Genomic DNA, 16,624 nt, shown 5'->3' with positions numbered 1-16,624 from the left:
CTATATGTATTTTTGTTCCCACTGTATTTAAGAACTTTTTGTAAATTATGTAAATTGTCAGAACAGTGATGTTATCGCAGTCAACCTTTTTGTTTTGTGGCCCTCATTATTACAGTCAAGGGCTCAAGCAATTGATAAAGAGAAATTATTTCATTCTTTCCTTGTACTCATCTGTATCGACACTAATTAGTTCTAAGATTACTAAAATATTATTTAATTAGATAAAACAGAATCCATTAAACCAGCTTAAGATGATTTAACATTTATGACCTTCCAAGGATTCTATAGCTTGACAAATTTTGTAGTCTACAAAATACCTGCATTAGAGTAAGGTACCACTAGAGGCGCACTTAGTAAAAAACTATATATTAGGTCCTTACATATGAAATTGGCGTTTTGAATGAGAGGAACAAAAACTCGAATATTTTTAAATATAATATATTTAATTAATCAGTATGAAGTATAAGTATGAACCATTGTTTCATATGTAGTTCATTGATCTATTTACTAAAAAAAACAGTCGGACGGGTATCAATAAAATCTGTGAAGGCGATTTGGACTGCCCCATCAGAGTTAAATTTTTTCCCTTGCAAGAAGATTTCCAAATTTCGAAAAAAATGGTAAAAGCAAGGTCCGGGGTACTCCCCGGACCTCCCCGGAGGATGTGTTAGGCATCCCAATTGAAGCTCTTCTAATTTGGTAGCCGTCTGTTGTGCAGTGTGTAGTCTAGCGTTGTCGTGAAGTAGCAGTGGCGTGGAGCGATTGACCAGCCTAGGTTGTTTAGTCGCTAGTTTTTCCATTATGGTTTGTAATTGCTGACAATAGAAATCAGCCGTAATAGTCTGGCCAGATTTGAGAAAACTGCAATGAAGAATACCGGCACTAGTCCACCAAACGCTTACAAGTAACTTTTTTGGGGTTAATTTTCGCTTGGGGCAGGATTTGGCTGGCTGGCCAGGATCCAACCATTGCGCTGAGCGCTTCCGATTATCGTAAAGAATCAATTTTTCATCACAGGTAATGATTCGGTTTAAAATACCTTCATTATTGCCGGTTTGCTTCCGTCAATTCGTGAGGTACCCACCTTTCAAGCTTTTTAATCTTCCCAATTTGCTTCAAGTGAATTAAAACAGTTTTATCACTAACACCGCAACCTTCAGCTAACTCGGACGTGGTTTGCGATGGATCCGCTTCCTCAATAGCCTTCAATAGTTCATTATCAACTTGGGTCTCAGGCCGTCCACGGGGCTTGTTCTTCAGGTCGAAATTCTGCAGAATGAAAACGTTGGAACCAAAAACGAACTGTGTTTTCTTTTGCAACATGACCGCCATACACATCATTCACCCTTCGAGTCGTTTCCGCAGCACTAGTGCCACGGCGGAACTCGTACTCGTAAATAATGCGATACTTTAAGTTTTTCATTTAGTAAAATGAGTGACGCAAACAGAAAAAAACAGAAGAAAAAAACAAATGAATGACGGTCATCGAAGCACAAATACATTAGTAAATAGCTGTACAAATTTGAATTTGAAATTCCTAACTAAAGAGGAGGTATTTGAGGTCAAAGTGGCCAGTACGACAAAACGCCAATTTCATATGTATAAGGACCTAATATTTGACACGGCTGTATTTACGGGGTAAACATTGAATATTATATCAAACTCATACTAAGCATTATTACGTTGGATACGTTAAGGGATAGGGAAATCAGATGAAGGTTCAGACTCGATACTTAGGTCTAGTATGACTCCAGTATATGATATTTTGCATTCAAAGGCACAAACATGGATCACCTTGTAAAATTATGATAGACAAGACGAGCACAGGAAGATTCAATTATAGGCCATGTTCATGTCACTAATACGTCATAATAACTTCTTCAAATCTGCTTTTTTATATGTAATATAATGTAGTTTAAAATACATTTAACATAATTTGAAGGCTGTAGTTAGCATTATTCAGTAATATTGTAAAACAACTACATGATTGTAAAACAATAAGAAGAAATTTATAATGTTTATGGCCAACGCCAATTTGCAATTTTTTTTCTCGTATTTCATCAGAAATAATTCTTCTAGTATGTTTAATAATATATCAGTAATAAGCGTACCTCTACCTCTGTAACTACAGTTTTCCATAAATTCATTATAAGGAATATCGTTTTAGTAATAAAATTGAATAATTTAGTTTAATTTATATTAATAATTTTTTATTTATATTTCGCATCCGTAGTTACCAGGAATGTATAAAATGACTTCAATGTCTAAAATATGTGCTGTAAATGGTAATTAACCAGTAATTACTTTTTACAGCACATATAAACGCAATTGTTATCGCTCGAAGATAACGTAAGTATCGGAAAACTTTTATTACTTTTATTACTTCTAGTTTATAGAATACCTTTTCCAAGCGCTCATTCCTGAAACTTTAACACCATTTAAATATAACATTCTAAATTTAAAATGATTTTAAGAATAAAATTACATGCTTGCCACGTCTGTATATGTCACATGGAGGATATCCCATACCTTTCAAATCGATTCCTTCCTTTTGCACTCGTGTGCTTGGATGTAAGGTACGTGTAATCTTCGATAGATTTGTTTTGTAAATTAAATATCTCTTCTGATCGTTAAGAATATCATAAAATAACAATAATTTAGTAATAGCTACTACTAGGAAGTTATTGGGGTTCTTATGGCTCGGCACTTAATGCTGACTTTCTTGCGTCATGTCTCGCAAATTGATTTTGATAAATTTCCGAGCTATTGGAGTATAGTTGTCGTTGCATAATATTCTAATATTTCCTGCCAATATTTGCCTTTACCGTGGAACGTTTTATAAATAATGTATTTTTAATCAATTATTTAATCGATATATTTGAACCAATTTTAATATATCTCCCTAAGTTTTATAGCGAAATATACCATGGCATTTATTTATATACATTAAATGTACGCATGCTCTACATATAGAAACATATGAAAGAAATAAAAAGCAAGTTATATTATTGTCATTTATTTTATATTTAAAATCAGTCGATTCTTACGAACAGAAGTAACATTTGGCACGTAATTCACTACATGTATGGCTTATGTCAACATACCATTAAAATCCCTGATAATAGTTACATTCAATTCTATCACATACCAAGTATAAATTACAGTTACAATGAAATTCAGTCTGTTGTTCCAATTAAAGAGTATCGTGTTTATTATAGATTATTCATAAATGCTATCAAAACTGTTATTTAAATTTCTGTTGTGCAAGTTTTTGATACAAACATTAAAAAAGATGTATAATTTAATAATTTATGTTCCATTCCGATTTTTAGTTACAAAATATGGCTACAAAAATACAAATTACACTTAATTGCTACATTAATAGTATGTACAATATATTTACAAACATTACAGTGAAAAATGAGGTTCAAATTTAGGAAATAAGCACCTAAAAAATTACATTCAACAAGATATGGCAAGATAAACTAGTCTAGAGATCTTGATACAAGATCGTAACATTTATGTACAGATTTCGGTATTTACAAGCATTTTTAAACGTATTCTTCTGAAGGTTTCGGTGTTCCATTAGGAAGCCTTAATGAGGAAGACATACGTCCATTTACTGAGTCTGGCAGTTCAGCAATATCCTTAAATACGCCTATCATACTTTCAAAGTTTAGTCCCCAATTCAAATGGTAATCCCAACCCAACGTTGCAGGGGCTGGAGATCCATTGGCTTGCCTGTATAGAGCTGCGCCTACATGTGGCGCTATATCGTCATCAGATGCGACTAAAGTACTTAAGGAACCACGAAAGGAGGAATCGAAACTTTCATATGGTGGTGGCAGTATCGGCTTTTTACTATTATTGGTACTACTCACGTTAGGCCTTCTGACATCTTCGGGTTTGTCAGCACTTAAACTATTATTGTCATATTCTATTTCTGAACACGTAAAGCTGTCATTCCCACTTTCGTCGTCTGACCCCGTTGAACTCCTATTATCCACTGGTGGGGAGTGGTGTCTGTGGGACATATGGTGATTAACCCCGCCACTACGAGGCGCTTCACTAGAGCTCGACACAGCATCTAATGTGGATACTAAACTTGAAGTGCGCTGCCGGGCATTCATTCTCTCTATTTCCTCAGCAGTTAGCCCCACAGCTCCGGAGCCAACAGAAACTTGAGGCACTTGAGCCGATACATTAGGTGTTTTTCTTCCTGCTGACGAACTTTGTCCGCTTAACTGTGACATAACGGGACTATTTAAACTTCTCTCACTGTTACTATGTAACGCATCTTTACCAACACCACCGGAACTAGATGTTGTGGCTAGCAAAGCACTCTGAAGTGGTTTGCCTGAAATGTCATGCAGCGTTAATATTCTTGGCTGTTGGCTGAGCTCACTGCTTGGCGATAGTCGTGCAAGAGGAGTTGTCTGATGTTGTCTTGGTTGAGGAGGTGGCTGGGAAGCCTGTGGGAGTGCTCTGGGCGGATAGCCACTTGAATGATGTGGTGAATGCCTATGCTGTGGATTTTGGTGTTTGTGGTGATAACTTGCAATCGGTGGCGGAGTTGCTTTGTATTTCCGTACTCCAGCTGCTTCTCTAAATCCTTTATAATGATAAACTATATCTATATCTGACGGCGCAATAGAGCTTGCATTTTCAAGGTCATAATGTTCAGGTACTTCAGAATTTAAATCCATGCCACTAGGGTGCTCGTGATTATGAGAATGCGAGGTATTAGTTGACGTTGGAGGTAGTACGTGATGGTCGTCTCTCAGGGCTGGGCTTTTTCCTACTACTTCTCTTTCAATGATATCAGGTCTTTGGGGTCGTGGAGGGTCAAGGTTCATTATTTCCCGGTCTTTATATTTTTTTGATAGAAGCTCTGGCCCGACAATATGACCTACATTTCGCATAATATCAGCTCCTTCTGACATATAACTGCTTAGACTTGTTTCATTAGTGTGCATATTTCTATTTAATAAATTATCATTTGTACCTGCGATCAAATTAGGTGCATTAAGCATAGCCGGTCCCCCATTTTGCTTGGAATGTACAGCATTACTTTTTAGAGTAGGAACACCATTCTTTTCTTTTTTCTGTTTTCGAAGGCGGAAAACTATAAAAGAAACTAATATGGCTACTATTAGAATTATAAAAAATGATATGACTAGTGTTATCCCGATGCTTAATGGATCAGGGTTTTGGGCTAAGCCTGCTCCAAAAGCACTATGACATCCAGATATTACTTTTCCTTTACGGTTAACTTCTTTAAAAATACTTCCATTTCCTGTGAATGGTTGGATTTCATGATTGACTGTAAAATTTGTGAGACAACCTTCGAATTTCTGATAATTTGATATCCACTCTGATTTGACACCACCTAATGATATAACTGTTAAGTATGGATCAAGAAAATCATGTACACTTGCAGCATCAAGCTCCTCACCGACAATTTTGTTATCCACGATTAATTTTATACTTCTTCCAAAAGCATACAACGTTACATTGTGCCAGTTGCCATCAGAAACATCGTGTTGCTCAGTTTGAGTCATATTCACAAGTGAACTTTGTTTTGAAGTGTAACTGACCTTTCCGTCAATTAATTCAACTAAGGTATAGTACTTATCCGTAGCAGCATAAAACAGCAAACCAAATGGTTTATGCGATTTAAAAGAGAAAGATAAAGTTTTAGTTGGATTATTGGATTTAGATATAGTTTTACCATAATTTCTATTTGTTTTTTTATCCCACGTAGTACTTCCTCCATAAAAGGATTCGAGCAGTTGCATACGTCTGTGTTTTTCGGAAATTGTGTAAAATAAAAATCCAGTCTCTGCAACAGAGATACTTTGTAGTGAAGAGCCACAGTCTGATGAGATTATATTACCCCCGCATTTACAATAATTCGTTTTCCAACGATCAACACATTCACCACTGCCACATATATCATTCTTGTAACATGCTCCATTTTCTGATCTATCGCAATTTGCTTCAACGCCTCTTGCTTTCAAGGGAATGGTTAAATTCAACAATCGGCCATTTACAGATATACTGTGCATGCACCCTACAAAGTCATCGGAATGTATTTGACCTGGTCGCTCTAAAGCAGGATCTGCCTTTTCTAAACCACCAATAAGAAGAGGCTCGTTGTTGAAGTTAAGGGTACTGAAACGAAATAAATAATTTTAAATAACAATATCCTCCAAGTTGCGATTAAGGTGGAAAATTCATTTAAATGTGCAATATCTTTAGACACCCATATTACAAATATGGTGTATTTAATTTATCGATAAAATAAAAATACATCATTTTAATATTTCTAGAATATTTAGTAATTATTAATTAAATTTTTACGGAAACAAACTTACAAGAAAAATAACGAGTCAACTATTCAATCAAAACATCATTCATTATGGAAAATAAATAATTTGTAAAAAATATACGTTCTAAATACTAACCCAGCTTGTCCAGTAGCATCATCATAGCAGGATTTATCGCCTGGTTCACATTCTGTACATATGTCGCCGTGGTCTGTGCATGATGCAATACTCAGTGAAATAACTCGCCCATTTCTTGTTGCAGTTAACTTGTACCATTTACCGTCGGCTAAATTTCTGTCAGTGTCTGTTATAGCTACAGTTGTGATGGAGGTCCTCGCGCCTCCGAAGGAAAATACAGGTTTCCCTCCTAGTAGTTCTATAGCTATAAAATCTGACCGACCACCCGTCTGTGCTCCGTAGTTATATAATAGAAGGGCATCTGCTTTAGTTGTAGCGAATATCAAGGTAATGTCATTAGTCGATGCATCTAAGGCTGGGAACTGCATATATGACAGTTCATTAAAGCCAAACGTTGAGCTTTCACAATGTGTCCCATAGCGACCATTCGTACAGCTGCATTTATATCCTGGTTTTAGGCTAATGCATATTCCGCCATGTAAACAAGGATTGGGTCTGCATGAATCAATAAGACCTTCACATTGATTTCCTCGGTAGCCTGGACGACATAAACAAAAGTATGAAGTTCGATCTGAGCTTTCTTTGCAAGATCCCCCATTTTTACAAGGATTACTACTACATGCGTCATCTCTTTCTAATTCACAAGTTTTACCTTCATGGCGAGCTGGACATGAACACATGAAATCGTGACCTTGTTTTCGACAAAGTCCCCCAAATTTACATGGATTTGGTGAACAAGGATCTTGTCGTTTTTCACAATTTTTACCCACAAATCTATCGTTACAAAGACAGTTATAGTCATGCTCCACTGCAGGCGAGGCAATGATTAAGGCTGAACTTTCAATTACTTTTGTATCATTTATGACATTAATGGCATCACTACATATGCCTGAATTATGGCAAGGATTTTTGTAACAAGGAAAATAAGGAATTATGAGTTGTTTCTTTATTCCTTTTTTTATTTCTGCCTCCTTAGACTTCAGGTGATACTCCGTATTTTCTTTTTTCCATATAGAATTACCCTCTTTTATTGCTATGGTCAAATCCAAACTATCTTTTGATTCATTGATACTGTATATCGAAATTACTTCCTTATTCTTTAGACCAACTTTTAAAATTTCCAACAAGATACGGTAATAATGTGTCAAGAAACTTGTGGCAGTTATGTTGAGTATGCGGAGTGTGACGGATTGCTCTACAGTTTCGTTATCATATAAAAAGTACTCAAGGCTAACTGATGAAATCACATCTCTGTGGATACCATCATTTCCAGAGACTGAAAAAGAATACCCCTGTCCTGGTTTTATAGAATTGGTATAAAGATCACATCCTCTTCGTATAGTTAAAAGAGAAAGTGTATTTTCAGTAGTAGTCTCTTTTATAATTTTACATTTGTAATCTCCTACCACATCAAGGTCATTTGGCTTAACATCGGCTATCTTACCCATTGGTACTTTGTTGTTAAAGGCATAAACTAAAACATGAACAGATCTTGGTGTTGGCGGATTATCATTCCTATCTAAAACCTTTACTTGAATTGTGTAATTTGATGTCATTACTGGGTTTCCACTGTCTTCGATTTGTATGTCAATTTCTAAGTAGGGCGTAAGTTCTCGATCAATTTTTTTAGTTGTAAGTAATACTCCAGTATGTTTGTGTACTTTCACAAAATTCTGGTGTTTTCCTCCAATTATTTTATACGAGAACGGTGCACCATTTGGTGGTAAATCTGGATCTGTAGCAGAGAGCGTAGTTATACTTGTATTAGGCGGTTCATTTTCATATACGGAGCCATCAAAGTTGTCTGTGTCAAAAATAGGCCCGTTATCATTTATATCAGTAAGTGTTATTTTTACTGTTGTAGTTCCTGTTTGTGGTGGAACCCCAGTATCGATAGCGCCTATTGTAAGTGAATATGTAGACACTTTTTCTCGATCGAGGTATCTGCTAACCTCTATTAGCCCACTTTGTGGGTCAATTTTAAAATCATGGTTATCATTTCCAGAGAGAATAGAGTAACTAAATTGATTATTTTGTGGTCGTACATCCTTATCTACGGCTTGTACTTCAATTACATTTTGACCAATATTCGCTCCTTCGGACATTGATGTTTCATAATAATGGCGTAAAAAGACTGGAGGATCATTTCCATCTTGTATTGATATTATAACTTGAGCTTCATCAGTATCGTTGCCATGTATACTACCATAGTTTTTGGCCAAAACAGTTAAAACCACTCTATTTTGTGTTTCTCGATCTAAGTATCGTGCAACTCTAATAACACCGGTTTGAGAATTAATGTTAAAGCCTTTGTCATTACTAGATCCGACAAACAAGTAATATATGACACCATCTTCACCACTGTCTTGGTCACTTGCTTGTATTACTCCAACATTTGTGCCAACTTCTGCAGATTCCGAAACGTCAAAGTGAAAAACGGGCTGTACAAACTTTGGATAGAACTCATTTACACCAGTAATTTGAACTATTACTTCCGTCGTACTTTGCATCGTAGAATTTGGGTTTTCCGCTAATATCTGTAATTTGTATGTATTCTTTTCTTCATAGTCAAATATTTCTTTCGAATAGATCTTTCCAGTGTTTTCATTTATGTAAAACAAGGCAGTTATTTTATTTTTTATTTTGTACTTGACAATTGCGTTCTTTGGAGAATCTATATCATTGGCCCGGACCTCAAAAATAAATGTATCTATTGGTGAATTTTCAGGCAAATATGCCTGGTAATGTGTTTGATTAAATACCGGTGCATTATCATTTATATCGGTCAGAATAATTGTTACCGTAGCCGTCGCTTCTTTTGGCTTAAAGCCTAAGTCTCTTGCAGTAATATTGAGTCTATATTCTTGCACTTCATCGTAATCAAGTGAACGAAGAATACTTATTACACCAGAGACTGGGTGAATTTTAAAGACGTTATCTTCATTTCCCGAAGAAATTTCGTACCTTATAATACCATTGGGACCATCATCCTCATCATTTCCTTTAAGTGTTAGTATTGAAGATCCAATTGGTTCATTTTCTGGAACAATCACTTGATAGCTAAGAGCTGTAAATTTAGGACTGTTTATATTTTCTCCTGTTACAACAAAAATAAGGCTAGTTTCATCTTGCTGGGGTGGAACTCCACGATCAATAGCTTTTACTTTTATATTATAAAATTGTCCAACATTGTGAAATTGTTTGTTAATAATGACCCACCCTGATATCTTATCCACTGTAAAGTAAGCAGTTCCATTTCCACTGAACACGTAATATTCAATTTCAGCATTGATACCGTAGTCCAATGTATCTTTTGCTTCTAAGTTAATTATTTTTTCACCAATCAAGGCATCGTATGGAACAGGAACTAGTTTTTCATGGGGTTCAAACTTTGGTTTATTATTATTAGCATCAACAATATTAATCGTAACTAAACATTCGGATGACATAGGTGGTTTTCCATTATCAGTTGCAACAACGGTTACGGAATAAGAATTTTCTGGAGATGGGTATACCATTGTGCGTTTATAGTTCATTGTAAATTTACTTAGTATCTCTCCCGTTGCAGGGTCAATCGAAAATAAATCTGAAGTTTGTTGTAAAGAATAAGAAATGATAGAGTTTGGGCCTTGCTTATCTTTATCCGAGGCAATAACTTGTCCAACGAAGCTATTTTTCTTTTGTAACTCTGGGAAATTAAAACTATAATAGGAATATTCAAATTCCGGGGCATTATCATTTTGATCTTGTATAGTTATAGTTAGCGGAGTTTCAGATCTCCAAGCTCCATCAATTGCAGCAACCTTTAAAATATATTCATCCTGCATTTCTCTATCTAGAGGTCGAGCTACTGTCACATTGCCAGTAAAAGAATCGATGACAAACTTTTCACCTGGATTTTCAACAAAACTGTAGGTAGCGTTAGCATTTGGGCCAATATCTTGATCAGAACTCGTAACTCTTATGACAAATGAACCAATTTCAGCATTTTCCGTCACATTTACGCTGAAAAGTCTAGTAAATCTGGGGGGATTATCATTTTTGTCCGCAACAGTAATAAGAACTGTTGAAGTTCCTGTCAGTTGAGGTGTGCCATGATCAACAGCTTCGACTATGATTTCATAAAATGGTATTGATTCTCGATCTAATGCTATATTTGTATAAATTTCTCCGTTGTATGAGTCAATAACAAATGTTTCTTCATAGTCATTTAAAAGTCTAAAGCTTATTCTACCATTTTCATCCGAATCATCATCGTGAGCATTTATTTTTACTACAGTTTGTGGAGGTGATTCCTCTTCTGAAACGGTTGCATTGTATAAAATTTGTTCAATTACTGGAGCATTGTCATTGGCATCAGTAATTTTCACTTCGATTTCTATAAATGATTTCAAAGGTGGATTATCTGAATCTTTTACTTCGAACCATACGTCATAAAGGGGCATAGTTTCATAATCAAACCCTTTTCCAGTGATAAACACTTCGCCACTTATTGGTTCAACTCTAAGTGCATCCCCTACATTCCCTCCTGCCACAGAATACTGTAATAAACCAAGGGCTCCTTTTTTGGGTGAAGTTGCTGATAAACGTGTTACTAAAACGCCTTCTGGTGTATCTTCAGGAAAAGTGAATGTCATTTTATTTGTTATAGTAAATTGTGGAAAGTTTTTACCTGATTTTGGAATTAGGATCAAATCTGCCATACTCTGTTGCGGTACAGTTCCACTGTCTGTAGCAACTATTACCAGATTGAAAGCAGCTAATGCTCTAGATCTGTCGTTATATTTACTAAGATCTTCATTGGCCTTAATAACGCCAGTTTGCTGGTTGATATTAAATAAATTCTTGTGTTCACCCTTCAAATCATATACAATTTTTTTATTTAGTCCGATATCATTATCTTTAGCCTTAACGCCAAAAACAAAATCATTAGGTTTTGTTTTTTCGCAAATAAAAACTTCATAGGTCTTTTGGGTAAACGTTGGCGTATTATCATTTTCATCATCCACAATTATTGTAACGTTGGCAGTAGCTGTCCTTGGGTCCGTAGTTGATGAATCTTGAGCCATTACTATTAAATAATACACTTCCCACTCTTCTCTATCCAAAGTATCATTTGTCATAATTGTTCCTGTCATGGAATTGATGGAAAATCGTTCAGATTTATCCCCAAGAAGGCTATACCGAATTTTAGCATTATTTTCTATATCATTATCAATTGCTTTTGGACCTAATATAAATGTTCCTGATGGTGAATTCTCTTTAATATGAGCTTTATAATTTTGTCTTTCGAAATCAGGACTATTATCGTTTACATCTTGTACAATTACCTTCACCGTGCCCGAACCCGTCAATGGAGGTGAACCTAAAAATAAAAATTATAATTTCTTATATAATAAATTAAAATATTTTATTTTATTACAGAATAATTTAAATAAATTAGGTCAAAGGAAAAATATTTTAAATATCACAAGAATGCCATATATATTTTGATGTGATTAAGTCCTGTTTAAGATAAATAGTGTGACAGCATTCGTAAATCTATTAACTTTATTTACCTGTATCCATGGCAACCAATGATAATGTATATTCATCTTGAGCCTCTCGATCCAAAGTTCTCAGTAAAGATATTTGACCGGAAGATGCATTAATTTTAAATAGGTCTGCGTCGCCTTCCTTTATGAAATAACGTACTTGGTTATTAAAAGGCGGCGAATCAGCATCATATGCATGAACTGTTAATATAAAGCCACCGTTGGGTGGGATAACATTTTCCATAACATTAGCTAAATAAGGAGAATCTAAAAATGTTGGCGGATTATCATTTATGTCCTGCAATGATATTGATAGTTCTGCTGTATCGAATCTAACGTCATCTTTAGCACAATCTTCCGCTCTTATCGTAAGAATGTAACGAGATTTTCGCTCAAAGTTCAAATTCTTTGCAACTCTTACAATGCCTGTATCTTCGCTTATACTAAAATCCCTATTATCATCTCCGTAATCTATTGAGTATCTAACTCTACCATTCGAGTCTTCATCTATATCTGTTGCTGATACCTGAAAATAAAACCAATTCGTTATGCGTAGTACTATATATTAAGTATAACCTTTATGGAACAACAATGCTATTGGAAATCGAATCCAACACCAAGCGAGGCGCAATAATCTTATGTGTGACTCAATACGGTAGGTAAAGTTAACTCGTGAGCAGCATCAGTAAAAAAGCATTTACCTTCGTGTGTACTGTATGTTTTATAAATGACAGAACTGTTCATTAGCGAGTTCCGTTAGAAGGCTAAGTTTTATTTTTTATTAGTCAGTAAAGACCGATCAAATAAAAAAGTAACATTTATGGTTAAAAAGTTTTTTTATCAAATGTAGTATTACAGTACATATTAATTTGACAAAAACGTTTAATTGACAAGCGATAAATTGATGTTTTGAGGGCTTTTCAGCAAGCGTGCATATTTATTTCATAGCATATCCTAGGAAAATAAGGATCCTACATTAATGAACCAGACTTACTTGTAAAACACTAGCACCTATACTAGCATTCTCAGGCACTGAAGCACTGTACTGTTTTGGATCAAACACCGGGCTGTTATCATTCTCGTCAAGAATTTTGATATCAATTTTAGTCGACGTAATTTGTGGAGGATCTCCTCTGTCTTTTGCTTTCACGGTAATCGTATAAGATGACTTTAGTTCCCGATCAAGTTTCCCTGTAGCTCGTAAGATACCATCCACATTTCCTAAAGAGAAGTAGCCATTTACTTCAGGATCGGAATCCATGAAGTACTCAACATATCCATTTCTTCCTTCATCTTTGTCAATTGCTTTTATTGTCATAATGACAGTGTTTAAAGGTATGTTCTCGGAAACAGCTGTAGAATTAGAACTTAAAAACTCTGGTGCCATATCGTTTACATCCTTTAATTGTATCGTAACCTGGAATATCAGAGACAAATGTTATAGAAAACGTAGGAAATACGCTCGACTCGTTTGACATATTGAAAAGAATATAACAACTCTAAGGTATAATAAAACTTCTAAGAATCTTATTCTTAAAATTTATTTGTAACACTTTGCCAGATGGTAGTTCACGTATATGTTTTATCGTTGAATTTTTTTAATGTAATAGGAAGCAAACCTGATGTTAAGTGACAACGCCACCCATGAACATTCACATTGCCAGAAGGCTCGCAAGTGATTTGCCGGACTTCTAAGAATGATTTATCATAAGGATTAACGATTAAGACACTTTTTTCAAAAACTTTGTAGGCCAAACAAGGCAAAAAAATCTTAAAATAGGCCAAATTTACTTGGTATGTCAAGATGTCTGTTGTGAGTCTCTATAAAGTAATCAACACCAATCTTAAAATACAGAATTTATAAAATGTGTCATATAATATCGGTAAATCGACTAACCGAGAAAGTAACGAATATTTCCAAAAATCATCGAATATGTTTGGAGTCTAAATTACCTGAACAGTTGATGAAAGCTGAGGTTCTGGGGATTTTGCTAAATCCTTAGCAATCACTATAAGGTTGTACATGGATATCTTTTCTCGGTCTAAAAGGTTTGCAGTATGGATTGTGCCGTTGGAAGAAATAGTAAAATCACTGTTTTCGTCTCCTGAAGTGATACTGTATGACAATTTTCCATTCCAACCTGTAACGTTGTGTGAAACATTATAAAATCTCTATAAATGTATGTTCTATGTGTCTATATCTTCTGTTACAAATGTCTATAATACTTATATGATGTACATAACTTACTGCATAAATAACAGTGGCAAACTTATAAAAACAATTAGTAATAATATTTGTATTTATTTAGACTTTGGAGTTAAAGAATCAATACTAACCATAACCTAGTATATATATTTCCGATATATAGATATATAGATCTTTCAGTATATTTAAAAAAAATGGTTTGTAAAGTAATGTTTACCTGAATCTAAATCAGTCGCGCTAACTGTTACCACAGGGGTTCCAATTGGTACATTTTCCAAGATTTCATTGGAAAAGCTCATAGGGTCGAATATAGGGGCATTGTCATTAAGGTCAATGACATTTATATATATCGTAACCGTTCCTGAAAGTGATGGCTGACCGTTGTCTTGTGCCTGTGTCACTAGTATATAGTGTGGTGTCTGAAAATGATAAATCAATAATGAGAACCTTCACTGCTGTGTTCATAATGTAATTATTGTCTAATTTATATTTAATTTCGTTATATTAGTACAGTGTTCATGTTAAATATGATCAAGACTGTTATTGTTAAGAATATTACTGAATCCAATCATTTAAGCAACGTTCGATTTTGTTACAGTATGAAAGAAGTTCTTAATAGGGAAAGTATTTGCGTAAAGGGAAAGTACAAAAAAAATTAATATTGTGATTAATAAGTATAAAATTTATAACTTAATAATTTTAACATCTAATCAATAAGCCGAATAACGCTGAGACACCTAACAATTTGAACTGGCTTTATCGATAATAAGCGGACAATTTAAACGTAGACAAAATCACCAACATAATTAGGTACTTGTATTTATTTACAAAATCCACATACAAGAATTAAAGAAAATCAAAATATTGATTTTAACCAACTAAATAAAACAGTAAAAAAGTAATTGCAAAACTTATTTTATAATACTAAAAAATATCAAAAAACAATCAATCAAAACAAAATAATTGAGCTTAAGAAAAAAGGAAGACTTCCATACACAATGCACTAAGCGCCGGCAGGTTTAATAATGACCTAATGAGCAATATCTTCCAACTTGGATGCTTGTTAAGGACACTTAATTTTAGACAAAGATGTGCAAGTACCAAAAATATAATTTTAGCATAAATCATTTAATTCAGTATTATCTCATATGATCCTTTTGGATTACAAAGTAACAATATAAGCGAGACTGGAATGAAAACCGCTCATAATAGGTCACCAAAACTTCCCAGCTATGACAAGCTCTTTCATTCGTGGATCGTGAGCGCGTTGGCATTTAAAAAACAGGCATCGCTCCCGGAATCCGGCTCTCGAATGTTTTGCAGACGGTCGCTTTGTCAGACATTGTTCGGGCCTTAATTTCGATGGCGGATCGAGTTGGCAAATGCCGAATATGATGCCCGACGCGAAAAAACTGTACCGGGAGGAAATTAGCAGCTCTCTAGTACGGGGAATTGGCGGGCGGTCGAGAAAACGAATGTACACAGGAGATTGTTTTTACTAATTAGCAAAGTCTGATGAGTCCTTGTTCACTGTCCTTCGCATATTTAATGTTTAACTACGATTTGCTTTTACTCGATTTTATGTAACTACTTATTATTTAAAACCCCATTACTCATCAATTGGTACTGCCATTTCAGCGAGGCCATTGTAAAGCATGTCAGTTATCTGTCCGAACCGGAAATCGAACTCAGGGCCTTTGGGTTACCCCTACAAAACTCTTAACTATTCGGAACTTAAAAAGTGATTTCGTATAATATTAAAAGAACATTTTCCGCTTAAAAATATTACGATAACATCCTATAATAAACGAGCCATATTATTTTACAATTACTACAATATTTATTTCTCTAGAGAAAAATCACGTTGTTAGAAAATACGCTTCTATTTAGTAGTTATTCTAATAGTACATACTCTGAAACAGCGAGTAGCTTTAAGCGGTCAATGTCCTAACATAGATCTATGTTAAGATAATTGTATCAAGCGCAATATGTATATAGATGGTTTTTGAAAGTCCGAGACGTATCTCGTCATCAGTTAAATAACTAAGCGGGACGAGGGATTAGTTTTTATGGCTTGGTTCGAATTAAATGTCTCCTAAGCTGAATTGGTTTATACGCATTATTCCAGCGATTAGTGATTTTATATAGATTAATATTTGTTTCGTTTCTAAGCGAACGTACTCGCGCGTGTGTTTCATTTAACGGAAAATTGTGACAATCTAAAATTATACTATTAGCGTTCATGGCATCGGAGGTCCAGATTTTTATTTTATTTAAAAAGTATCTCAGACTTTTTCCAGATACTGAAGTCCTCTATTAAACTATAGTTCATCACTTTGCTCAGTAGAGAAATTCTGACAAGTCAATATAGGGGTTTATTTTCGTTACACTATCGAACTTTTCACAGAGATTTTTTG

The 16,624-nt window shown here is 34.8% G+C and overlaps 1 protein-coding gene across 2 annotated transcripts in view; it reads right to left on the bottom strand.

The window, feature by feature from the left end:
* Positions 1-3,030: 3,030 nt before the first annotated feature.
* LOC123714002 (cadherin-related tumor suppressor) overlaps positions 3,031-16,624 on the bottom strand; it is an 85,366-nt gene continuing 71,772 nt past the window's right edge. For both annotated transcript variants that reach the window (XM_045667983.1, XM_045667984.1), the window contains exons 4-9: positions 14,425-14,626; positions 13,955-14,142; positions 12,996-13,418; positions 12,026-12,527; positions 6,468-11,832; positions 3,031-6,174 (exon numbers count right to left, since the gene is read on the bottom strand). In XM_045667983.1, coding sequence (XP_045523939.1) covers positions 3,552-6,174; positions 6,468-11,832; positions 12,026-12,527; positions 12,996-13,418; positions 13,955-14,142; positions 14,425-14,626 — 9,303 coding nt within the window. In that variant the 3' untranslated portion in view covers positions 3,031-3,551. The remainder of the gene's footprint in view (positions 6,175-6,467; positions 11,833-12,025; positions 12,528-12,995; positions 13,419-13,954; positions 14,143-14,424; positions 14,627-16,624) is intronic.

Source organism: Pieris brassicae, chromosome 9 (assembly GCF_905147105.1).
Source record: "Pieris brassicae chromosome 9, ilPieBrab1.1, whole genome shotgun sequence".
NCBI classification, from domain to species: Eukaryota; Metazoa; Arthropoda; class Insecta; order Lepidoptera; family Pieridae; genus Pieris; species Pieris brassicae.
Note: the sequence above shows the minus strand (reverse complement) of the source record. Positions and strands in the feature narration are given on the sequence as shown.